This window comes from Corapipo altera, unplaced genomic scaffold, assembly GCF_003945725.1.
Source record: "Corapipo altera isolate COAL_440 unplaced genomic scaffold, ASM394572v1 53, whole genome shotgun sequence".
Lineage (NCBI taxonomy): Eukaryota > Metazoa > Chordata > Aves > Passeriformes > Pipridae > Corapipo > Corapipo altera.
Window position 1 is genome coordinate 5,121,786 of NW_020884900.1, and position 26,231 is coordinate 5,148,016.

A 26,231-nucleotide genomic window follows, 5' to 3' on the forward strand; every position below is an offset into this window, starting at 1 on the left:
AAATTTGGGTGAAGAAATGAAATATGTGAAACCTGGGAGAAGATTTTGAAAAAGAAAGTTATGATGAAGACAGAGAATATTTAATAAGGTAAAAGTAGTATAGCACACTGTTGGTATTATGCTGATCATGCCTTTAGTTTCACCTCATTTCCAAAGGAAGCAGGTGATTACAATAAAAGTTAAAATGCAAGAGAATTTTCTCAGCTGCTATTTAAAGGAATCATCAATCACACTTTTCTGGACACAAAGGTTTTGACTTTTGTATTTTGTCTAATGTCAGATAACACATTCTGACATATGTCTATTATTTTTCTGATTATTGAATGTGTAGCAGAGATGAGTTACCTACGTGTAAGTCAAACAGACATTTCCTGTTCTGAAATATTTAGACTTTAAACATGTTTGAATAACTTATGCACACTGAACGTCTGCTAAGTTTAAAAGGAGAAAAAATGATTGCCCTATGCAATTTACTTGCAGACATAATTCTAACAATTTAGCAAACTATTTTGATATTAGTGAACTTAAAATAAATTATATGAATAGCAACTCTATATTTTCTTCTTCATATCTTCCCTGCTGACAACCTTTTAACCAAATGAGAAATAATTTAACTATCCCTTTATTTTTGCAGGAAGGCCATCAAGCAGTTGAATTTGTGTTGAATTTTTTCACCTTTCTCAACTTGACTACCTGAAATAAGTTCTGGCTCTCTCTAAAACTTGTGTGACCCTGTAGGTATTCAGATCTTTTCTATCTACTCTTACCTTCTCAGTGTCTTCGAGGTGTCTTGCACAAAAAATCGTGTTGCTTCTTTTGGGTGTCCATCCTCCACTCTCAGGCAGCAAGGGCATGTGTTAGAGGTGTTCGATCTGCAGAAGGAACAAGGGAGGGTGAGGGCAGCGTCCCCTCACCTGTGTGAGGCTCAGGTGAGCGCAGCAGCGTACACAGGTACTTGTTTGTTCAGTGGTGCTTGTGTTGCCTCCCACTTGGTGTTCTTAAAGTGGCACAATCGTTTCCAAACAACTGATGAAGCCGGCCTGCCTTGACTGCAGTTTGCTCAGAATCGGCAAAACAATAGCTGGCTGTTCCCACATGCATAAGCTGCTTTAGGAGATAGTCACTTGTAGTGTAAATTGATGGCCTGTTTTTTGCCAGGAAACCCCTTGGGCTTTCCGTATAAATCATTTTATTTACTCAGAAGTGAGTAATCTGATTAACTCATATTCTGACTGATTATTATGATGATGATGATGATGATGATGATGATGATGATGATGATGATGATGATGATGATGAATAGCACATGCAGCTTCAGAGATGAAGGTCACTGCAAATTCAAGGGGTTCATACACCCATGTCTCTATGCACGTTCTACAACCTACTTTGCTACTTACAAGCTTAGCTTTATTTACATATTTGAAAAATCACAGCTATGCTCAGGCTGCCGCAGTATCTATTGTACAGAGCAAAGAGCACGTAGAAACGTTTTCAGAGGCTTTGCTAAGCCAGCTCTGGCTCTGGTCCATGCTGTTGTGGAGATGGCATTACACAGTCCCTGAGAACTGGCCCTCCTGCCTGAGCACAGTACTGCATCTGGCCCTTGCTTGTTGACAAGGGAAGGTGTGAAGGACAAACTGCAGCCTGGGTCTTTCTACAAATCAGAGGATGCTATACTTCCCTCTCATTCAGATTTAGGAAATAAATTCAGTGCCCAAATCTTGAACCAATTTGTTTTTCAGGCCAAGACTGCTGTTTCCAGTCCTGCCTGCTGTGAGCTGGAGGTGACAGTGTCAGGCAAGATGACAAATATTTGCTTTGAGGTTTTTTATGTCCTCACCTAGAACCACAAGTAGCTACAGTGTCTGAACAGGCTTAGCATCTGCAGCTGTGCAGTAACACACAAAGTCCTTTACCCTCTTCCCTGGGAGTCCATGGGGGAAATGGCCAAAGATGGCGTGGTGATGGAACATTTCTTCTGTGGCACATATTCATTAGACTAACACTGAAGGCAGCCACTTTTTCAGACACCTGCAAATATCTCTGGAGATAAGAAGGATAAAATAAAAAAACTTACCTTGGCTTTAAATGTTTGGTGGTGGTGGGGTGTGCATCCAAATTCATTCTCAGGATGATGTTAATCATCGTAAACTTCCTAAGCTTTATTGGAATATGAGTGGAAAACTACTATACGAGGCGATGTCCACGATCCTGTTTCCTTGTGCTCATGGCAGAGCTGGTTTCACAACAGGAGTCACGCAAGGCTGAGGACATGGACAGGTGAGCTAGTGGGTGCAGGCAGGTACTGGTGAGCTGTAAAACATTCGTGAGTCAGAATAGAGTTAGAAAGTGACACAGTGCCTGTGGGCTCCTGAATCCTCACTTCCCCTCTATGTACCTTTCAGCTGGATTAATACAGCAGCCTACCTACACCTCAGATGATATGGCATTCAGCAGTTTATATTTTGGCTATGTTGTCCAGAAACAAGGCATTAGTTAACATCTTACAGATCTCCTTACATACTAAACACATGCATGGATAAACTGAGGACTTTCCTCACGTAAGTTTTATCTTTGCACATGTTGAGATAACTTTACAGCTCTTGGAAACATGGTCCTATTTAGTATGCATTGTGAGGAAGGATTTGAATACTGCTGGAGTGAATAATTAAGTAACCTGTGGAGGTAGACCACCTGCAGGCACCAAACTGTTCACACAGAAAGGTGTCTTGGTTTGAAGTTAGCCCTGTTGCATTTATCATCCTAAGTAAATACCTGCAAGATAAATTGCTTAGCTTGCAGAGAATAACGGCAAGAACGATTTACAGGCCCTGACATCAAACACAGGGCTAAATTGTGGCCAGGAAGAGCCATGCCTTGTCACAGAGCAGGTGGCAAGACCTTGTGCTCAAAATAATTCAGTAACTGAATTTAAGCCAGTGCAGGAATGTTGTGCATGGTAAGTTGCTGCTCTGGAATTACAGCTACGAGGCTCAAGCAACCCTTTTGTCGGCCCCTGGGTTCACACCAGCTGTGAGCACGCCTTCCCTCCCCAGTTACCTTCATACTTTGACTCTTCTGTCTCCCTGTCACACAGAGGGCAACGTTTCCTTGCTCAGCTGTCCATGACCAAGCTGGAACTAACACAGTGCGAGTGAGTGTGACTGATGGCCTGGCACTTGGATTTATGTGTACAGAGGCATGCCCAGGCACTCAACCAGCCTTTGTGCCATGTCGTGGAGCTTAGGCAGAGCCTTTAGCCTGAGCTGGAAGGTGCAGGCTCTGAGCAGCTTCTGCAAGGAGTGTGGGGTATTGGCTGCTTCATCAGGGTAGGTATCCATCACACTTAGCCCTTCTGGGGATCTCAGTGAGGGTCTGACAAACAGCATTGTGGTGCCCAAAATTAGTTGTCCCTGAATCTTGGTATAATCTAGCTTAAAGAAATTGGCTTTGTCATGGCTCTACTGATCTAAACCACATGGTAACCTGTTAGCTCCTGTGTGTTCTCTTCCACACACATCCCCTGTGGCATGGAACCTTGGGCTCACTCCTTTGAGTCAGAAAGGGATTACGAGTTGCTGAAGGGGCTCAGGATGGGTGGCTTCTGGCCACCATTTTTGAGGTATATGAAGGCTAAAGACCTGCTGACTCCAAAGTTTCCCATGGGAAATGTAAGGTGAGTGAGTCCTCTGTGTGCTCATGGCTCTGTGTCACCCTCTCAGCAGTGCTCATGTCTTCCTTCAAGGGACCTGTTGTGGGTGAGAGTGGCCAAGGAAACACAGGCTGAGCAACAATAGTGGTAGCAGGAGTGCCTGTACAGGTAGTTTTGGTAAGGGAAACTTACAGAAAGGGATCAAAATACACACAACTTTGAGGCTCATGGGTCAAGGGGTGCTGGAAAATCTTTTGGCTGCAGGTCACTTTAGGTATGTGCCCAAGAAATCTACTTTTTGGTCTTGTAATAAATTAGCAGTCTAACAGCAGTAGAAACCCACAGGCAGTAGTATTAAGAGACTCAGTGGGTAATGAATAATAAAACAGGCAAAATGGCCACTGGTTTTGTTATAAACAATTTCCTCTTTATAGCTGGCATTTGTTTAAAAGATAAATCAGGCTGGGAAAGAGTGAATTTTATTTTTTCATGCTGCATTGTCTGAGTTCACTAGCTACAAATGAAGAGACAACCAAGAGAGAAGCATATTCCAGAAAGCCTGCCAGAGAGCAGCAAGGGAAGCACTAAAACTGGCAGACAATAAGGCGATTCTGGTTACACCTTTTGTCGTTCCAAGTGCCATCAGTGTACATCTCCACACATCCCTCCTCCCCTTTGCCAGAAGGTTCATTTAAATGCCAGTTAGTATAGCTCAGCTCTGTACCATCCAGAAACTGGAATTTGCCTGGAATAAGAGATTCCTTTACCCCTAGGTAGGCGTAGGTATTAAAAGTTTTCACAAAGTACTGAATGGCATCATTCTCGCCCGGGTTCCTCGGAGCAGCAATAGACCCTCCAGCTTCTTTGCATTTTTGCAGCGTAGTATTGAAATCAGCCCTTTTCCCACTGATAGCAAATATTTTTCCTCCAGATGCCGTTATCATCTTTTCCAAGCGGAGGACTGTAAGATGAAGTGAAAGCTGTTAAACTGTTGCGCATTGTTTTGTGGTGACTTCACTGCCAATTTTAACTCCTGCTATTTTCCTCCATAATTTTAGATTAAACTCAGGAAAAGATAAAGGAAAGGTGAACTTGAAATCAAAGCTAAAAAAAAGGAAGGAAAAAATTTAACCCCCAAAAGCCAGAAGAAATCTGAAAATGAGGAGAAGGGAAAAAGGGAAGAAGCACATAAATACACAGTCAGTGAAACAGGAGAAGCACAAAACAGGTTGGAGAAGGAGGGAAGGAAGTGAGGAATTCTACATTTGGAAGAAGTATATGACTTTCTTTGAGACTCTCTCTAAGACTCTGAGATGGTTTGCAGTATACAGATGTCCTTGACATTTGGTGTTATGTGCTTGAGTGAGTAGGATCTTGAGTGATGTGATCTAATTGTGATTGTTTTGGTATGTTTTCAGTGTTCAGTTTATTTGTCTGTTGGGAGCATGAGGTGCCCATGGAGCAGTTCAGCATAGGCAGGGGTTTTAATCTGTTTCATTTCTGACTTGCTTGCACTCCTACTTCAGAACTGGTACCCAGGCATCCCCCACTAACTATGAAAATCTAATCCCCCATCCCCCCATTTGAGAGTTATCATGCATGATATAAACAGGATATAAATAGAATGCAACAAAACTGGAGAAAATACTGCCTTTTTCCTAAGAAGCCATTTTTGCTCATCTTGTCTATCCCACTAATCAAGTTACAGCAGAAAGTAGAGGCAGATAAAATACCTCCTTCCAGTCTGGAAATCCGACGTTCCAATTGATGATTAATGTCTCCCATTTCATCATCAGCCACTGGTATGGAAGCTATGAACAAAAGCAGCTATTATATGCTTTGTGTTATAGTTTGAGTCTTGGCTTTCAAGATAAAGCACAGGTTAATCATGGAAAATGAATGTGAACTTTTAAAATGTTTGACATAGTTTAGTTTACTGCTGTGTTTTAAATAGGGGATATCTTTATACATTGATCTTTGTAAGGATAGGGGATACGTTCCTGGCAATTACCTGTTTATGGAAAACTGGAATTGGTAAACTGAGTTAGTCTTCCCTCTAAGTGATTGAGCCATTCCACTTAAAACACTGGCATTTGTGCCGTAGGTTTAGCTGACTTTTAACTGTCTAGGGACTGAATCCTTGATAGAATTCTTTAAGCTGTTCAAGCACTTTCTTGCATCTCCAGCCTAAGCACTTCGCAGCAAGTTCCTGCTGCTATGGAAAATTATAACCTTTTCTTTGTGGATTGAACCACTGCATCATTAAATAGGAGAGATTTAGACATCTTACTTCATACAAAGAATTAATAAAGATCTGATTATTTTCTCTCAAGTAGAACCCACATCAGATTATGCAAGATAGCACTGAGTTTACCAAGCATAAAAATGGAACACAGCAGATAAAAATAGAGATGGTAACTTTACGTACTTGGTATAAATCCTTCATCTCTTCCACCTCCAGTCAAATACTTGAAAATATTTGAAAGAAATCCTGCAGATGTACCTTGGGTACATAATGGGAGTAGGAAAAAAGCTACTCCTAAGATTTTGTGGAACAGCTGTGGAGACAGCATCATTTAAAGCCAAAGGTAAAACAGACTGGTTGTCTCTCCACTGTAGAGTCCTGTATTAAAAAAAAAAAAAAAAAGAAAAAGGGGGAAAATGTTTCAGAATTTTGCTGTCTGGGTGTGAAGTTTTCTGTATGTTAAGCTTTGCTTACAGTGACATGAATGCCATTAATGCAGTTATAAAATTAGCTTATTTCAAATCATTAAAATATTTTTCCAAAAGACAGTCTGCTACTCTACAAAAGTCCACAGAGCAAAAACCCAAAACATCCCTTTCAGAGCTCTTCTTTGTACAACAGATATCATTATATGCCATTTTGCCCCATGGAAAAAGCTATAGTTTCAATTTTAATTTTACAGGAGAGCAACAGACACATAGTTGCTTTAGCAAGAGAAAGTTGGTTTAGGACAAACTGGGTCAAATTGTCTTTATCAATTGGTTTAAGAACGGAACAACTTTTAAAGCTCATTCTTCCATTGCAGCATCCATTTTTAACATATCTTCACAGTGGGTGACATGGTCTATAAAAATAGGCGAAAGTGATAATAAAAATGTTGAGACATAAATCAGAAATGGAAAATTTTGTAATAGTTTAATAGATTCAACGAAATTTAAGCAAAAACTTATTAAAAGATGTTCAACTTACCTAGCAGCTCCAATATGAATTAAGAAAGGCTTATTAAATGGTCTAATTTATAGGGCATGTAACTTGAGATTAATCTTCTTACTTACAGGAAATACAAAGAACATGTCATCTGATATGAATTTGCATATGATTTTCTTCAAGAGGTAAACATACTTAAAATGTGAGGAAAATACTTGAAGGTCCTTTTTAATTTGTAGAAACACTTTCACACGTTTTAAAACACCAAACCTAGAGCAGAACAAAGCAATTTCTCAATACATATTTGAAATACCTGATGTTTCCACAGAATGGCTGTGTAAATGTTAAATTGGAAATGTCACTGAAGATAAGCCAAAACAAATTCACCTGGAATAAAATATGAATCATCATTCTCATTAGAGACCAAGGCCTTACCAGTGATAATGACCAAAGCAGAATCTCAGAACTGTAGCAGCAAAGGCAAAAATCAATGGTACGTTTGCAGAGTGCATAGAGGAGACAGCTACAGAAGCACATATTTAACATCTTACAGAATACTCCAGGGGAAGGTTATAGATCATAAATCACAGTTTTCTCCAACAGAACAATGACCTTTCAGTGAAGGAAAAAGCTGCTCTACACCAGCCTTGTGAGTACAGAGTCCTCAAGATGAGGAACATCACTGGTGCCTTGTCAAGCATTTTAAAGTTATTCCCAGCTGAAAGTTGGTTCTATTTAATGGGAACTTTCAGGAAAGCTGTTTGAGGCTGTGCTCCAGTTCAAACAAGTCAGATGTGGTCACATCATCCTTGTGGTGTCAGGCCAGCATCCTGATGTTGCAGCAGGGCTAACAGCCAAGAGAGTTGAGGAATAAAGTGCTTTGAGACCAGAGGGGGAACGTGAGCAGTATCCATATTGGTCTGAGGTGCTACTGGATCACCTCCACAGGCACTCTGCTCTGTGCCCTGCACATTCATACTTACTTCAACAGCAGATGCAGAGTCCTTTGTCCTCGGTGGTGTGCCCACAGATGCCTGACTAGTTCCTGCAGCATTGTTTATTGAGTACCCTAGAAAAGGCACCAGTCCTGTGAAAAATAAATAAGCAGTACTCAGTTGTACATATCTTGACAGAAGAGGGCTGTTTTAAATTTGCATGAGTAACCTTTGTTTAAAGTTTCATGTTAAATTTCAAGTTTCTTAGCTTTTGAGTGCTTGATGCAATGCTTTTAATAACCTTCTGGCAGAGGTTTTCTAATTGTTTTTTTTTAAAAAAACCACCAAAACCAAAGAGAGAACATGAGACAAGCCATTACCTGGGTTCTAAATGAGCCCTAGAAAAGGTCACTGGCAGAACCTTGGCCTTTGCATCCATGGTGAGAACAACTTTAGCATTTCAACTGCACCTGGAAGAAACCACAGATTAGGTAAATGTGAGAAGAGCATGAGGTTTGGCCTGCATTAGTGGGTTTCCCATGCTGACTCATGGCCTGGGAAACCTGGAGGGAGACAGAATTTTTCTTGTGATAGACTCCTGAGAAAAACTGGTGTAGTTTTGATACATTATAAACTCTCCTTCTCTGGATTTTCATCAGCATATTAATAACATGGAGCAAGCTAAAATAGATACTTAAATATACCTGTATTTCTGCTATGCTTGCTTGTGATTTCCTAATAGAATATTTTATACAACTATCATAACTTGTAAACTATTTTCTGATCTTGCTCTGAGCCACATATCACAGAAGCCCAGGAAGATTCAAGGACACAGATCTGATAAAGAACAAAAAATTTTTGAGTAGAGAAGCAACTTTTCTTCTGTGTTTCCACATCTATCTTAAAGGGTTTTATAATTTCAGTGCTAGTGAAGCAAAGGAAGGATATTCCGGGAGTAGGTTGTGTTGCACAATGTAGGCAGGTTACGTGCAAAACATGCTAAGGACAAATGTTGTCCTTAGCAAACATTGGTCAATGCTGCTTTCTTAGCTAGTTTGAGAAATACAGACACTGGAGTTGAATTTCAGTTGATGAAAGTGGCTGTCTGTTCCTTCCAGTAAATCTGTTTGTTGGCCTTTCCTTTGTATACTTAGCTTCCTAAAAGTTAGTTCTTTTCCTTCATAGTGTTAGTCACACCTCAGATAACATTAAAAATTCTTTCCTTATTTTCTGTTTGTATTTACATGCCCCCAACCCCACCCATATTTTCTGTTTACATTAATATTTGTGCTGCTCTGCTGTTGTTTCCATCCTGTCTTGTCCTGTGTTTTCTGCATTTCATTTTCTTTTCCAAATCAGCACCAGACTGCCCCCAGCAGCTCCCTTCTGTCTGGAAATATCAGGAAGAGCACAGAGCATGTAAGACCTGGTGTCTCCCCTTCTCAGAGGACAGCTGAGGCTAATTTTGCTAAGCATTAAAAACAGGAAGCAAATAATTCAGCAAGATATGGACACCTGGGATGGCAAACTTCAACATGGGGGTTTTGTTTTGTTTTTGATGTTTTTAAAATTGTAAGCAGCATTTTAGAGCAGAAAGTCCTCATTTTACCTGGAGACACTGTGATCAGTGCACATAAATGCTGCTGTCATCTTGCTCCATTGACTTAAGTTATGTATGAAAGATCCAAGTGGTCACTAGATGTCTCTGATACGTCACTCAGCGCAGCTGAAAAACACAGAAAGAAATCAAGTTTTGTCTTTATAGCAAATAGAAAGCAAGACAATATCTCATCTCTTCAATAGTTGTTGATGGCAAAATAGCATTCTACTGGGAAAGAAACCAAAACCTCATGGTTATGAACCAGATGAAACTATTATTCCATATACTTTGTTGTTGTCCTCCTTTATCTGCAGAAGGATAAATTCACTCAAGTCTTTACTATCATAATAACCACTGCCACAGGCTCCTCAAGGGTTAAAGTTCCCTTGCCTTCCAGTGCTGTTCACCTCCTGAGCAAAAAGGCAGAGATGAGTGAAAGTTTCATTCCAGGTTTCACCTGGCATCACACCTGGATTATCACCCTCGAGCCAAATTCTGCCAAACCCTAGTTTCCTAACAGGCACTTCAAATAAAATCCAAGTCCCCTTATCATTTTTTAAGGTGCTACTATAATTTCCAGGTATCCTGTATCTATTGTGCTCTAAAATCAGGTATGCTTGTATAACTGGAGGTTAATATGATTTTATAACAATGTGTTTCAACTTCTGGTAATCACTTATCACTTGCAATCAGATACTCTGAGGTCCAGACAAATATGTCTCTTGTACCATTACACAATACTCCCAAGAACATTGTTTTCCTCTGGTTCTTAGGCATGGTAATAAGGCCATTAGTCTTTCTGCCACTTCTCAGAGTGGTTTCAAAACCAGCTAACAAATTTCCTGGTGGCAAATATTTCTTCTCTTACTTGCACTTATTGTTCTTCTGAAGAAAAACTGCAAATAAATGGAAAACACAGATGAAACTTTACCCTTTCTTGTGGTTGGGGCACTACTAGGATATTGCAGCAGCAAGCACTGGTGTTTTTCCACCATATAAGTTCTTTTTTTTTCTGGAAAAGAACAGAACAGTAGCGCAATTATTCTTTAAACTTGGTCTAAAAAAAACCTGCAAGAGGCACAGCCCACAATTAATACAAGATAAGGTAGCTCTGCCAGCCTGTGTCACAATCCTGTCAGTTATGTTCACGTAAGGCTGAATATGAACTCAATTTTCTCAAGAACCATGGGGCTTGCTTGTTTTTGAGGGTTTTTTTAATCAAATTTCTGAAAAAATCAGGAAGTCACAGAAAAATTCTCATTTGATGTAATTGAAGGTTAATTTCTTAACATGTGGTAGGGCCTGATGGGAGCTGGTGTGAGCTTTTTAAGTGCTCAAAATTGCTAATAGTATTCCTAAGCTAAAACAACTAAATAAATTATATCATTATAAAAGAAGATATAACTCTGCATCAGAGAGAATTCTCTCTGAAATAAATATTCATAATTTTTATGGCCATGGCCTCACTGTTAAATATACTGTAATAACAATTGTATTCAATTTATCTTATGTGAGACACAATCCATTTCCTTCAAAAGGGGCTGAATTTTTGCCATCCTTTTACTTATACTAAGATCTTAATTCTTAAAATTGGCCTCTGTAGCCAATGAGTAACTTATTTTCTGATTTAAACATCTTACTTTTACATTGCATTTGTGTAGCAAATTATTATAAACTAAGAGAAAAAGACTAACCTGGATTTTTCCTGCTCTGGTCATTATAAATCAAGGATTATTGTTGCTCTTTGTACTTCTAAAAACAGATTTTATCAAAATTATATATACTACCATAACAGAACACAGAAACAATTTATTCTGTTTCTTCTTGTGCCCAACCTCTCCATCCATTAAAAAAAATCCATTAATATGTAAATGGAAGATTCAGATCTTTCACAAAATATAGACCAAAATTCTGGTGTTTTAAACAGCATTTTTGGGTATAAATTGATAGGGTTATACACAAACACAAAAAAAAGCTATCTAAAAGAAAAAAAATAACCTTTTCTGTTAATTTTCCTCTGTGGAACTGCAAAGAATAAGCAACATTCTCCTGAGTATCTACCTACATGAGGATTTTAATTGCCATGTATGAAACCCATGAGATATGAACACATTCCAGGCTTGTCTGTAGAATATTGCTTTTATTAGGGAATTTTATTTCTTTCACATATAGTGGTTGACACTGGACTTTTTTTTTTTTCTCTGAAGTTCATGAAAGTTAGGAGATGAAAGTCCATGCAAAAGAACGTGGACATAATTTTTTATGAAGAAGGCAGGGAACTGGCAGAAGTCCCTTTGATATCTTCAGTTTTATATATCAAGACCTTGAGCACAGAACAAGGAGGTGCTTCAGAGTGGTAGAAGGGGAAGGCCAGAGTGCAGCAGGAGAAGAGCTGAGGACAATGTTATATGGGGATATTTTATGAAAATAACTGAGCTGTTTCATTTAATTACCTGAAATGCTACAGATCAAGTGCGAACCATAAAGGGGGAACTGCTGCCTAGCAGTTCATAAAGAAAAACACCACATCTGAGGTGTTTTTATTTTTTAGCAGCATATATGTTCTTGATTTGTTTTTTTTCCTTTTCTCAGTAGTAATGGCTAAAATGGAAAGAAATTGGAATCTCAGAGCTAGCCTAGATGCTTTTCTTATTGATGTAATAAATACTAGCTTTTGACTGAAAAAAACCCAACTTTTTTTTCTTAACTGGATAAAAAAACCCTAAGTGTTTTGAAGTCTAAATCTGTTCAGATATAGATGATATATTGTGTTAGGCCATTTTTAAGATTTTACACATTAAGGATTTTAACAAGAGATTTCTATAGTTAGCTTGAAAACACCAACGTGGTAGAAATAAAGTACTCATTAAGCAAAGGAATAGAATACTCCACAACTAGTTGGAGATCTATGTAAATGAATATGCTTATTTGGTTCTGATAGTAAAAGACCATGTTGGTAGTGGTTTTTTTTCCTTGGGTGGGGGCCCCTTTCTCTAACATGATGCCTTTTTACGACAGGCAATCCCCTTGCTCTAACAAAGAATCTGCATAAGTAAAAGACTCAAAAATTGCTATTGACATTTACTTACTTAAATACTAATATTTAAAATTTAAGTGGTAGTTTTAAGTAGATCTTTCACTCTTTCCAGAAGCTTGAGTGCAGCTGGTCAGAGCTAAGCCCAGGAAAATTAAAAGGTATTAATTTAGCCTTACTTTTTCTCAGTGTAACCTGAGAGTCAGAATTTTCATCATGGTATAATCTGTTCCCTTTCCATTTGAAACTTTTGGCTAAAATGGTATCATGGTCATAAGTCTCAAAGCAAGCTACTTTGTAAGGCATGTTCACATTTTGAAATCTATCTAACATGGTACTGGGTGTACTTTTTCAGCTTCCTTGGGGCTCCCTGCATAGAAGCCAAACGTGGGGAAGGAGCAGGATATGCAGTGTTTATAAATGTATTTTTAACTTTACTCTTTCCTTTTTTTTCCCTTCAGGTGGTATGAAAATGATGATGGGTTGGCCCAGGACCCCTCATGGCAAGGTAAGTATGTGAGATATTGCTACTCGTGGTACTCTACTGAGCTGCCCCTGCTCACCAGCTACCCAAGCTGAGTAAGCAGTGAAAACATTTTGTAAAAGATAAATATTTTGTAAAAGATAGTTTTCTGAGGGACTGTGTTGCTTTAGCAACAAAATGCAATCTTTAGCATTTTATACACGTATCTTTGTCTATTTGGATCTAATGCAATATTTAGCTTAGTGTTTTATAGAGAGGAGCTTCTGAAACTACAATAATTAATTGTAACAGGTACTGTTAACATTTTCATAAAGTATAAATTAAATGTGGATGCTGAATGAGCCAGTGTGTGCTTAAATTCGACACAAGCTCCATAACTGAAAGTGAGGTACAGAACCTGAGACCATAATTGCTCCAGTGAAGAAAACTCTGGGCATCTCTTTTAAGGCAGAAACTATTAAGTACTTGGAAACTCTTCCACTGTGAAGCTATGGGCAATTTTAACTTCAGATTTTTCCAATATCCCAGGTCAGACCTTGTAAGTTTCCTCTAATCTTTACAAAGGCACAGTCTGCCATGAAAAATGAATTCTGAGGTATTCCCAACCATCCAAAAGAGAGAAACACATCAGATTAAGGACATTTTAATTATGTTAATCACCTACCACATTTAGCATTTTCTTAAGGATAAAAAATTACCTACATATGATTCATTTTAGATTTTAAGATACAGAAAATTTGCAGAAATTTTATAAACCTAAGATATAGCATATTTCATTGTCTCCACACACTGAAGTGGCTGAAAGGCCATTCTTTAAAATTCACAGATTGTGAGACGATACAGGTTGCACTTTTTGTCATTCCAGCTCCCATCCTTGTACATCTCTACACATTTTTCTTTCCCTTTGCCATTAGGCTCATATTGGTGCCACTTGGTGTAACTCAGGGGAATGCCAGTTATATATGTAAACTGGCCTGAAGTCTCACACTCTTTAATGCCCAAGTAAGCATATTGCTTATACTGTTTCACAATGTCCATAATAGCTTTATTCTCCTCCTCATTCATGGGAGTTGCAAGAGTTCCTCCAGCCTCTTCACAGGATCGTAGTGCAGATGCAAAATCGGCTTTCTTTCCATTGGTAGCAAACACTTTCTCTCCTACTTCTCTTATTTTCCCATTCAAAGCAAGTGCTGAAACATGAAAAGAAAAAACCCACTTAGCTTTTTAAATTTTCTATGGCCTATTGAAGAAAAAGAAAAAAAAAAAAGAGAAAACAAGAGATTAAGAGAAAATTAAAAGTGGTAAGAGGAAGAGTAGGCAAAAATGAGAGTAAAGGATTAAGAGAAAAAAAGATCTTAAATTTTACCCATTCACTAGTTTTTCCCTAAGTTTATTGTTATGCTCCTTGTGACCATCTGTCCTTGTCTCCAAGACAAGGATGCCCCACTCACATTTGCCACATACTCTATGAGCCCTGTTATATTGAGTGTGCTTTCTAAAGAGGATCAGTTTACTTCAAATTTGAGCAAGTGAAATAGAGAAGTGATAATTTTTTGGGAATTCTTTCTCAATAAGAAACAATTTACCACTCTCAACAATCTGGTTGCTGATAGATAAAAATATGGAGTATAAAACTGAGGAGTTCCCAGGAATCTGTGTGGAAAGTGCAACATCGGTTGGAATATTTTTTTCAAATAAATCAAATTTTAATAAGTGTGTGTTACTGTTGCTAAAAGAAATCTGCTACTCCAGGGAAACAGGGTCTTGATTTCCCAAGCTTTGGATGAGAAAATGGAGTTTTGAGACTTAGTACCATTTTCAAATGAAATTTCCTTCCTACAAGTCATGAGTCTATAATTAACTTTGCCTATTGTGCTTAGAACTGTTTGTGAGTTGAAAAAATAACAAGGGGAAGAATTACCGGCTTCGAGTTGGAAAAGTCGGTGTTCCAAATTTACTAAAAGATTGTGGCATCCAGTGTCCAGAGAACCAGGTAGACCTATACAGATAAAAATAAAAGTTATACAATCAAGCAAAACTAAGCTCTGCTGATAGGAACAATTCCCTTGATAAAACTAGTACCTTTCCAGAACTAACTAGCATGTAATAGTATTTTTTTTACATCATCAGGTGTAAAATAAATATTTTCTCAGTAATTTTTTCATGTTGTTGTTAATATATATTAAAGCAAACTAACAAAAACCTCCAACCCTCTAAAATGCTACTAAAATGCTACTAATGCACAGAAGCAACTCAGTTTTTCTAGGTTGAAGAATTTTTTTTGTTATATCTGTGAAACTGGCTCTGCCAAAAAGAATTTGTTTCATTCTACTAAATGGTGGTGAACAAGCACAAGGGAGATTTTGGGGAGGGAACAGTTCCTGTGACACCATACTATTTTCTTTTAATGTGCAGGGTGGATGCTTTGTGTTTTTATGGTGGGATCTTATTTTAATGAAGGCATAAACACTAGTAGAGGAAAGTTTCTGCATAGATAGTGTACTTTAGCAGTACTGTAAAGCACTGTAAAGGTAGATTCCTTTTTCATACCCATTTCCATGGGTAATAAAGGTCCTACATGTAGAATAAAATCATTAATGTTCTTCCATGATCATGTTCCAATTATTCACAACTGAAACAAATAGCAACATAGAACGACAAAATATTGCTGCATCTCCAAGTTGCAATTTTGCAACAGTTACTGCACTTCACAATTCATTAAAAAAAAACACCCATATTTGACCTAATAAAGAGAGTTTATGGATAATATTGATAGTGTTTTAGCCTTGTCAACAGACTTGGAGAATGCATTTCTACATAGAAGGAAAATTACAGAGTGCAAAGTGTGTTCCTTACAAGTCTACTTTTGCACATACCATCTTTGAACACTAGAGAAATATACCAGAATCCTTTTAATTACACTTTTGAATACTAGATAACATTGCCTTTGTATTTAAAAAAAAAAAAAGAAAAAAAAAGATAACTTCTCCTGTGAAAGAAGCAATTCCCTTTGGAAAGTCAATAGAAAAAGCACTGTAAAGACATATTTATATATATAATATTTATATCAAAGTATTTATAACTTGTTCACTTCCTCTCTTCTCCCAGATGAGAGCAGAGGCCTGTCTTTTGGGAGAAAAAAAATTAAACTGCCTGTTTCCTCCATTCAGTTTTCCTTCCTCTGCTTAACACAGCTGCTTCCTGGAGAGCACACGTCCTTCTGTGTCGTGCTGCCTTCATGACAAGGATCCGGTGCAAAAAAGGGAAGTTTACTTACCCGGTACACGTGGTAGTCCTTTCAGAACATCTTTTCCAGGGATATCAGGTAGCCCAGAAATTTCTGGAAATTTACTCAATGCGTGGCAAGTCACTATCAAAGCAGCTACTGCTGTGAGTACATAGGATGAGTAAGACAACATGATTGCTCAGGCCAGCTGTAAGGAAACCCACACATTTGTCAGGCAGTGATTTTGTAAGAAATTGTTGGCATTGGCTTATATAATTGAAAATTCTGGAAATTTACATTATTTCCTTGTTTAAATACAGTCTATAGTTTAGGTGTAAGAGATTTCCCAGATTTATTTTCTACCATTGTGTAGCTTATACACGAAACTCGTTTTAGTCTGATTCAGCTTGATGCGCTCATTACAGAATGATAGCCACACATTTGGAAGCAGTGAAGATAAATTATCCCTTTTGCTATCACTGACTATTTGTTGGATTAATCCTCGAGAAATGATGGGCTTGGATGTAACTGCTCACACTTAAGCCATTAGTTGGCTGTTAAGGACTATAATCACTCAATGATTTTATGATACCAACCTGAAAGGCACAATCTGTTACAGTGGTTATTGCAATGTTTTGGAGCTAGTTAGCAATCTCTTTAACCATAGTACTATTTAAGCACATTTGTTTGACATAAACAGACTGATAGTGTTTTACACATGGGTAAAATTTTATAGCTCAATTGACATTCCTATCTTGTTTTGAACAAAATTCCACAAGCTTGAAAATGTCAGAGTTATTCTTGTGGAAAATGCATTTTTACTGGGTGGCAATAGGCCTATTCATCTTATTTTATCCTTTCAGATATAACATTAATCAGGGTTATAATCCTAGTGCTGAGATATAATGACTAAAAAGCACTCAAATTATATACATCATAGGTTTACAACATAGCGAGTGCGTATTCTGTGCAGTTATGAAACCTGAATTGAAGGACTGTAAGTTACTGTGGCATGGAGATACCCAGTTATTGACATCATTCAGTTTAAATAATAAGAGATGTGAAGCAAGGTTCAAGAGACCAGAATTGGTATCCATTTCTAATAGGTGATTCTGTTGGGTTGATTCTCATACAAAATATGTAACTTAATACCCACTCTTCACTTTTCTATTGGCATGAATTAGAGAGGATCCTGTACTACCCCCTCTCAAAAACTTCCATCCTTAAAAAGAAAATCAGAATTGACAATCATAATATGTTCTAAATCCAGCACCACTCAAAATTGAAAATAAAACTTTGGTTGGCTTGAATGTCGCAAGATTTTAAAATCTGGGTTCATCAGTAATAACAAGGTATTTGTTTCAAAGGATATATGCCAAGTAGAATCAAAATATCAGTTTATTACCATTTGTTAAATGGGCTGAGCTTTTTGAAAAGAGAAGTATTGTTTATATCTTCCAGATTGATTCTGTCATAGTTTTGAGATTATTCTTAATCTGCATCAACACTAACTTGTTTTTCTAGGGGAATGTCTTATCAAAGTCAATTCAGTAGGAATTCCTTGAACATAAAAATATTCAATTATGTCATAAATTTGTAGCATATAGTATCTGTTTAATTAATAGCAGTATCTATTCCTCATGGTCAAGAATTTCCACTTTAAAGAGTGGGAACACACGAGCAGTATTAAAAGTGCTGTTGAGTTTTGTGTGTTGAATCTGAAGTGTCTTGAGCTGTTTACTATACTGAAGGCTAGCAGACATCTCTGAAAATGCTGGCCAATGACTTAGAGACAGCAGACTATTAAACCTACTTTAGGTGGCTAGGAATACTTACATCTCTGAGATAAGCAAATGCAATTACAACATGTACCCTTTGCCTGATGATCATCATTCAGGGAATTACATTTGAATGGACTACTGCATCCAGCTCATAATTGGATTATGATGCAGAGTCAAAGTCTTGATCAATTATAAAGCAAAATGGAAAAAAACCCAGCTCTTCACTTTTAATCCACTTTTAATGACCTTCATCAGTCATTACTATCTAGTGGCCTTCAGGCGTGTCCTCATCTACTAAAATTGCTAGCATAAGCAAAGTAAAAAATTACTAATAAAGGAAAATTTCATTTTAAAATGTAAGTATGACCACAGAAATAAAAAGAAATGGGTTTGCCTTCTAGCTGAAATTCCTTGTGATTTATGAAGAGGAAATCCAACTTACCCTTCTGCTTCAAAGTGAAATGAAAGTGCAGTTCACACGAGTCCCCTTTATACGGTGTCATGTTTGTTGAATGACACCGCTGAAGTGGAGACTCAGCACTGAGGGTACAAATGTGTTTTTTTAGTTTCACTCACATATTTGTGATGCAAATACTGAGATCAGTTTTAAGGTTTGAGCAATTTCTTATTCTTTTATAACAATAAAAATCCAAAGTTGTAGAAAATACAATCTAGAACTAACAGATAACTCCAGATTTGTAGACACAAACAAAATGTATAAAAACGTAAAGTAACTTTCTGTGATTCCAGGTCATATTGTAAAAATTGTTTCTTGTTTTACAAAAGCAAAAATGTCATATGACTGCCAGTGGGTTTTGTGAAAGGAAAGGTACTCCTGTGAATTAAGGAAGCGTGATACCTCACAGATAGTCTGACCTGGAAGTCAGAATTCTGAACTTTGTTTCCCATCTCTGTGTATGATGTACTTGCCTTACCTTAATATAATTTCCTAGCTGTGTGTTATGTTCAGTGTTTCTATGAGCTTGTGGTCTCTCTTGCATGTAGAGTACCGTTGATCCTTTCTTGGCCAGAGACGGATCTTGGAAAAACCTGTATATGTGCACAAAACTCTCAAATGGGCAACATTTTCCAGAAAAAAAGAAACCAGAGTTTTTTTCCTCTGGTTTCCCAGGAATAAATATTGTGATCTTGTGAGTAACTTCCTTCTGGTTCTGATGTCTTCTATTGTAGGATGTTTGATCCTAGATGAAGTTTGTTTCACAAACCTCAGCAAGCCAACACATCAGTCCCTCACCTGTAAGACAGAAATACCTCTGCTTTACAGCTTTTCTCTGTTTTGTCAGTTTATACTGTGGTCTGTTAAGGATAGGATGTTCTCTACTTATCATTTGTATTTTACTAGAACTATCAAAGTTTCATCATGATCCCTAACTATAGTGTCTTTCTACCCAGCAGTACTGACAGCTGCAAGATAAAACCTTTAGGCTCCGTGTTCAGCAATTAAAAAGATGTTTAATATCAACTAGCTGACCTAGCTAAGAGAAGATTCTGAAGGACAAGATATGTGAGGGATCCCCTTCAGAAGTAGCTTAGTTACTTAAATTCCCTTCCATTCACAGCTGTAAACCTCACCTTGCAGTTAAAAGGACATTACTCAGCATGGTTTGTCCTCCCTCTCAAAAAAAACCCCGCACAAATAGCAAACTGAGGACAAACTGAGTGTCCTTTTTAACAAATTATCAATTAATATTCGCAAACTTATGTTATAAACAATCTATCTTTGAGTCCTTCCTCTACCTGATATGCAGTAAATCTTTGAATGCAGGTTAGTAATTTTACAAAACCTCTCACCCCATCAGTGGAAACTATTTCCGTCTGTAGTCCAGAAAAGGTAGATGAAAAGAACTGGTATTGAGCGTATAAGACATGGATTAGACAGTACCCAACACATAAAATACTTTTTTTTTTTTCTTCTGAATCCCATTGCAGCTTGGGAATAGCACGGACACCAGGCAACTCAGCACCATTGAGACACAGGTAATTCTGTTTCTGAAGGGTAGCAGACCTCTGGGGTACTTAGGAAATTTCTTTAGTTGCAGGATAAGATGAAATTTAATGGATCCAGGTTTTGAGAAGTAATATTTTAAATTACTAGGTGCCCAAGTTCTTGCCCAGGTTCTAACTTGCCAGAAAACAGTCTCATACAGATCTAGTTTCTAGGCAGCTCTGCAACAGTTGTAAGGGTTAATTTTTCTGCTGTATCACTGTACCCATATATCCTTCCCATGTAGATACATGCAACTTTAATATATGAACATGATATAAATCTCTGCAGATTTGTATCAGTTTATAGTTATAAAAAATTAAATAAAGAACCGAAAACATTAAACAGGGAAATCAGTTAAGCCCTACCAGCTATTATCTCTGTCCATTCGGGATAGTGTGGCAGGAGTAAAACATGGCTTATAATGTAGGAAAACCTTATAAATTATTATCTCTTACCAAAACTTTCAAGGAAACATACATTTGATAACAGTTGTTCTCCCATGAGTCACACTCTACTTACACAATGGATGCTGATAAGAAATCTAAACCATAATCCAACGTGAGAGATTACTTAGCCATTTCCTTAGTTATGTGGTAGAGAATGAGGGAAAACAAATATACTAAAATAAGGAAGAAAGAAAGTAAATATTTTTTCTGCAACCTAGTATCCCTGTAGAATAGCTACAAGGTATTCTGAAATTTGCAGGTAAACCTGCCTGGTAATGGCTGAAGGTCTTTAGCTGGGAAACACACACAAAACCCAGTCAGGGAACTTTAGCAGCTTCAGGGGGCATCAAGTACTGCATACCTCTTTCTATCATTAAGAAGAAAAATAAGAGTTTTAAATATGCTGTTTTGTTAATGCCAGTGAATTAAACCCAAACCCTGCAATGGCCTTCTCAACCATCAGCAAAGGAGAACTTGGGGAAAAAAGGAATCTGATTTTCAAAGATGGCATGTACCCAGAAAGACTGCTTCTTTATATAACAGCTGTGCATGCTACCCTCAAAAACTAACCACCAAGGGGGGGTAAAAACCAGAACTAATGTTTTATAGCCTTCACACCTCTCATTTTCAGAATGCAAGGTAAACTCTTCATTTTGGTCACACTGTCTTGAAGTGAGCTGATTACTAACTGATTATGATAACTTATCATATCCTAAACAGCATGAAGTTACGTCACACTCAAAGCACGGTGCTGTACAGCCTTGCTAGTTTACTTCAGCAATTTGTGAGACATTAATCTCAAACGCGTCACTCTGCTGCAAGTTCCTGATACCGGCTCTCTGAGCCTGTCCTTGGCACAACATCTGTGTGGAAGCAGGTGTGGTCAATTCTCCACGTTTACCTTGTTCAAAAAAGAGTAGTTTTTAATATTTGTCTAGTATTTCCACTGTAATCTATTTGCTGTGCTGCTACAGATCTTTAAATCATACAGAGTTAAGCGCCTATAGTTAGTTTTAGGAATTCTCATTGGCATCAGCTTAAGACCTCATGAGAAATATAGAGCACTAAACATATGTCACCTCTCAAATCATGAAACAATCCAATGGCTGAAGTCCTACCTCCTCTCCACGTGCAGTTTAACTTTACTGAGACAATATGGGTAGGTAAACAGTCCCCCCTTTGGAAAATAAGAAGCACTGATAAAATAATTTGTATGCTAATTTATAGTGCACCGATCCAGGAACGGGATGAAAAAAATGTAGAGAATATGGTACCTTACTACACTGCTAATACTGAAAGATAAGATATTCTGCTTTAGGTAAGTCTTAAAATTTGTATTAGTGCTGTGTGTACCCTAGACTTGTGTCACTTTAATCTGAGGATAAGAATCTCACAGGAAGAATGTGATTGCTGATGAGGCACATTTATATTTATGAAAAAACATGGCATCAGTGACATGCTGTCAGCTTAATAGCACACTTATTTTGGGCAATGGATCCCAGGGCAGAGATTTCTGATGGAGGAAAATAAGGAATGCTGAATATAGATCATGAGGTTCCCCAAAAGAGGATAATGGAGATAGGGAACAGAGCTTGGAATAGCGGATTTTAAAGAGCTGGCTCCACTAGACTGCACTGAATAGCCCTCTCATAGCATTGCTATTGCAAAATACAGAAAGCATAAACTTAAGACAAAAAAAAAAAAATAAAAAAAAAAGTCTTCAAGCAATTTATTCAATTTATTTCAATTTATTTTCCATTCCAGGAAAAGCAATTCAAACTATGCTATCAAGAAAAGAGATGACCAGGTTTTCAGAGTTTTTTTTTAAAAAACAGTGAGTATCTCCAGCCAAAGAACTTACAACTTAAACCTGTGTTAACAGAAGAACTGCTTGTCCTTTGCTTTTAGATTATATCAGATTCCTTCTTTATCATATGATTAAAGCAATTGATTTAAACTACACATTCAGAGTCAGCAAAGTACAGGATATCAGCAAAGCAGCCTCTCGAGTTATATGAAGATGGTAGGCAAGTTGCTAGAAAAGTCATTTGGACTGAACCATTATTTCTAAGCCTTGAAAAAAGAAAGAGAAAAAATCAACCAGAGCACATGAGCCAAGGCATCAAGCAGCTCTTGCTTTGACAATAACATAGCAGATTTTTAGGCACTGGTTTCTTCTTTCAGACAGGACAAGTACTCTCCCCTTCTGCCTCCCCATATTCTTTATCCAGGTTTAGTAAAAATTTAGCCATACTGTAACCAGCTTCTGTCTCATCCTTTTATAAACAAATAGAAACTCACAAATAATCTCATTCTAACTTCACAACCTAATAATGATTTTTAAGTCTGTTTCTTAACTGTTTCACAGGCAAAGTTTAGAGAGATGGTATTCCTATGATCATTGAGGAATCACATTTTTATTTCCAAAGCATCAATTTATTCTTGTATCCTGTAGGTCATATTATCAACTCTATAATTCCTCCTTGCATCTTCCACACCATGTAAGTAGCCCTCTATGGGAATACTACATAACAGTATGGACGAACCCTAATCTTTATTCAACAACAAAACAAAATTACTCACTGAAATATCAATTAAGCGTGTCATGATGGAGTAAATATTGCCTTTTTACTGGGAACAGTGGAAAGAGTCCTTCCAGAGATGAAAGTGTCCTGCCACATTGTGTTCCCACAGAGGTGAATTGGACCACATCCCTCCTATCAAAAGTGGTAATAGGAAGCAATTTATGCTTGAACAGCCACTGGCCAACATTGCCTTGGAAACATATGCTTGCAATTCATATCTTGCCCTTATAAATAGCCACCTGGCCCCTGTTATCAATTTAAAATAATCTAGCCTCCAGATAGAAAAAAAAATATCCTGCCAAGCTCTTATTATGTTGTTATTGCCGGGAAATGGCCTGTATAATGTCTCACTGATAAGTGTTAGAACATATATATCCAAAAGCTTTGTCAGTATTTTATTTGCCATTGAAATTCAAAGTCCTTGGAAGAGACTTCTTACTGAAAACACATGGCAGAAAACACAGAGTTGCAAATGAAAATAATAAACTCATCAAGCTGCTCTTACGGTCTGATGATCACAGTGAAATTAAGCTGCTTTGCATCTTACTGAAGGGACACCAACTGGTCATGAATTCCCAGGAAACAGCACTTGTTGTGGTTGTTATTGCTGTTATGAGCTGAAAATTAAGACAACAGGTATTATAGAATTCAATTTTGCACAGAATTTTTCAGGAGACTGAACACACAATTCTGTATAGTTTAGCTGACTGTGTTGTTTGAAGCATACAGAGATGAAAACACTGAATCGCTTCTGTTGTAATGGCTCATTTTTAGATTCTAATCAGTGTAAAAGCATAGAGGAACACTTTACAGATCTCTGGTAGCAGACAGCTAGTAAGGCACTTTGTTATTTCATTTTCCATGAAAAGCAGAGATCCTGAGCATCCGAGGGGTTGGTGAAGCCCAGCCCTGCATCCATCCAGCTCCTGCAATTCCATGCGGTGGTTTTGTGCTTCACCTCCAGAGGAGCAGATCTCGGTTCCCAGGGCTGGGGGATCAGGGAGCAGCAGCAAGTGGTGCTTCAGGGCCCCAGCCCTTGCCAGGCTGAGCAGCTGCACTGTGCTCTGCCTTTCAGCAACAGCATCACACAACAAAGAGTTCTGCCTGTAAAACCCTGGCAGCTCCAAACTAGCCATGCTGAGCATTACTAGGGGGATAGCTGGAGTGCTGAGATGCCAGAGAAAGGCCATAGACTGAAGTGCCCAAGAAAGAAGGTTATTTCCTTACCTTTTATTGATACACCTGAGCCGACTTGAAACTATATAAGGCGCAGATATTGCAGAGACTTCAGCGCAGAAATGTTCTTGGAAGATTCCTGTAAGGGAAAATGGGAAAAGCTCTACTTAAACCCCCTGGAAGTTCATCTAGTAGATAAAAAACAAGGACCAGCTGAAGACTCAGAGAAATAGAAATAAAGCAAATGGGAAAGAACAGAGTTCTACAACCTCAGATTATCTCTGGAGAGATGGGGACATCTTGAATATTGCTTGAGGCCAAAATGATTCAAACTGAAACTGTTTAGTAGGTTATGAAAAGACAGCAGACTTAACTTGAATGACAAATCAAAAAGAATATTTAACAACTCTGAGAAATGTAATAACCATGAATGTCAACTACTTAACTAATAAAATATCATTTTGTTATTCCATGAGGGTCACCCCTTACAGCCTTTATAGCAGCTTTATGTGTAGTTTTGAAGATTTAACACTATTTTTCTTAATAAGACAAAAGAAACTCTACAAAATTTTAATAATAATTTCACCTACCTATTGAAATCTATTAATTATATTTGTTTACAAATTTGTTTTAGCATTCAATGCCCTGATTTGAGGAATGATTCTAAGAGGTTGGCATGCAGCAATCTAGTCCCTGTGTGCTCAAGCAGCTCACCGCCTGGTTAAAGAGCAGTTATCCTATTCTTAGTGAGGCAATGTGAATTACAACGTGGCCTAGAGATTTCATATCCATTCTGCTAAGCATGACAAACAAATGCACATCTGTACAATGCTTTACATGTTTCCCCACACTTTTTCCACCTGAAATGCAAAAGCACAGGCAGCATCTTCAGTTCATTTTGTCTCAGATCCCAATGTATGTGTGTACCATGAAACTACACAGCCATTACCTCATTCCACTCTTATCTCCACAGCAATGACTGTGAAAGATGTAGTAGATTGCTGGCCTGTCCATACTGTTCTAGAAATACAAACAGCAGCACAACCACGGGCACCCTTCCTGTTGGTTATGTTTTTCATTTGTTCTGTCAGACATGATCTTCCAAAAAAGTGCTGAACTAAAACAAGTCTTTTGGCACTGGTGTTGCTCACACACACCACAGGTACAGTGAAGTCTACTTAAAGGTCTCAACCAATATCATCAGATAAGTTTGCCAAATCACTGGAGCAGCTGTTGTCCTGCTAATAATATTTTCCTTTTCCTGCCTTTCTCCCATCTCCTGAAACTCTGTTTTCTCATGTCTATCACCAGTCACATACTTGCCCATTCTCTGAATATTATTGTTCACATTCATGAGAGGTTGTAGCATTCCCTCTATAAAAACAGGCTGTGATATCTTACAACGTCTGGTTTGTGAGGGAATGGACAGCAACAGAGACACATGCAAACATCTGGCAGACAGGAATATTCTTGTTTCTCAGGAGTGGAATCTACATAAGAACACTTCTAATATGCTTATTTTTCAAGCAGTCTCATTCCTTGTCTGTCTTACCAGACCACCTCAGGGATTCAAGCTCAAAAATAAGTGTAGTATAGTTTTTTTCTAACTGTGTCTTTTCAAATGTGTGTTCAACCCTGTGCAGAGCCCAGCCTGCTGGGTACACTGAGTGCCTCCTTCACAAGGACAGGCCATTTCCATTGTTCCCATGGACAACCCTCTAAAGCTAAAGTAGGTTTTAAGTATTAACCTATAAAATTTAATATTCAAGACCTGGAGAGCGAATGTACTCCTGAATGTTTTGGTACCAGTGTTACCATGCCAATGGTACATTGCATTTCTCTAGCATCTATTTTTCCACACAAATAGAGCTCAATTGCCTATTAACTCCCATCTTTTATGTTCTTTTACCTTTCCAGAGGAACACACTGTGCCACCGTAACAGACATAAGTGATGTAAACTATTATACTTTTCAATAACTCAAACAATTGGACAGAATAAAGACCAAATTCAGAACTATTCTGAGAGTATTTGACAAAGAAAAAATGCAGGACTGCAGTATTCAAAAGCTCTGGAGAGCTCCCGGTAACTTGAGACAGAGTGTAATATACAATTTTCAGTGAAGTGATTTAT

The 26,231-nt window shown here is 37.9% G+C and overlaps 2 protein-coding genes and 1 long non-coding RNA gene across 5 annotated transcripts; 1 reads left to right on the forward strand and 2 right to left on the reverse strand.

Moving 5' to 3' along the window:
* Nucleotides 1-4,086: 4,086 nt before the first annotated feature.
* LOC113950172 (pulmonary surfactant-associated protein A-like) lies at nucleotides 4,087-6,980 on the reverse strand. 2 transcript variants are annotated; one of them, XM_027649620.1, is made up of 4 exons: nucleotides 6,867-6,980; nucleotides 6,081-6,275; nucleotides 5,386-5,463; nucleotides 4,087-4,613 (listed from the first exon to the last, which is right to left on the reverse strand). In XM_027649620.1, the coding sequence occupies exons 2-4, from the start codon at nucleotides 6,226-6,228 to the stop codon at nucleotides 4,237-4,239; spliced, it is 603 nt and encodes a 200-aa protein (XP_027505421.1). In that variant the 5' UTR covers nucleotides 6,229-6,275; nucleotides 6,867-6,980; the 3' UTR covers nucleotides 4,087-4,236. The 2 variants fall into 2 exon arrangements, with proteins under 2 accessions (XP_027505421.1, XP_027505422.1); XM_027649621.1 differs by lacking the exon at nucleotides 6,867-6,980 and having other exon boundaries at nucleotides 6,156-6,323.
* Nucleotides 6,981-13,504: 6,524 nt separating this feature from the next.
* On the reverse strand, nucleotides 13,505-18,886 carry LOC113950173 (pulmonary surfactant-associated protein A-like). 2 transcript variants are annotated; one of them, XM_027649622.1, is made up of 4 exons: nucleotides 18,820-18,886; nucleotides 16,155-16,311; nucleotides 14,799-14,876; nucleotides 13,505-14,067 (listed from the first exon to the last, which is right to left on the reverse strand). In XM_027649622.1, the coding sequence occupies exons 2-4, from the start codon at nucleotides 16,294-16,296 to the stop codon at nucleotides 13,691-13,693; spliced, it is 597 nt and encodes a 198-aa protein (XP_027505423.1). In that variant the 5' UTR covers nucleotides 16,297-16,311; nucleotides 18,820-18,886; the 3' UTR covers nucleotides 13,505-13,690. The 2 variants fall into 2 exon arrangements, with proteins under 2 accessions (XP_027505423.1, XP_027505424.1); XM_027649623.1 differs by lacking the exon at nucleotides 18,820-18,886 and adding an exon at nucleotides 18,327-18,352.
* Nucleotides 18,887-18,924: 38 nt separating this feature from the next.
* On the forward strand, nucleotides 18,925-22,163 carry LOC113950174. Its single transcript, XR_003528685.1, has 2 exons — nucleotides 18,925-19,035; nucleotides 19,835-22,163. It is a non-coding gene; the product is annotated as an uncharacterized LOC113950174 (long non-coding RNA).
* The last annotated feature ends 4,068 nt before the right edge of the window (nucleotides 22,164-26,231 follow it).

Excerpts from the sequence above, each read along its gene's own strand:
- LOC113950172 (XM_027649620.1), bottom strand. The coding sequence starts at position 6,228 with ATGATGCTGTCTCCACAGCTGTTCCACAAAATCTTAGGAGTAGCTTTT. Across the intron at positions 5,464-6,080 it reads AGATGAAGGATTTATACCAA|CTTCCATACCAGTGGCTGAT; the intron begins GTACGTAAAGTT and ends TTTTGTTCATAG. Across the intron at positions 4,614-5,385 it reads GATTTCCAGACTGGAAGGAG|TCCTCCGCTTGGAAAAGATG; the intron begins GTATTTTATCTG and ends TTCATCTTACAG.
- LOC113950173 (XM_027649622.1), bottom strand. The coding sequence starts at position 16,296 with ATGTTGTCTTACTCATCCTATGTACTCACAGCAGTAGCTGCTTTGATA. Across the intron at positions 14,877-16,154 it reads AGGACTACCACGTGTACCGG|GTCTACCTGGTTCTCTGGAC; the intron begins GTAAGTAAACTT and ends TTATCTGTATAG. Across the intron at positions 14,068-14,798 it reads ACTTTTCCAACTCGAAGCCG|CACTTGCTTTGAATGGGAAA; the intron begins GTAATTCTTCCC and ends TTCATGTTTCAG.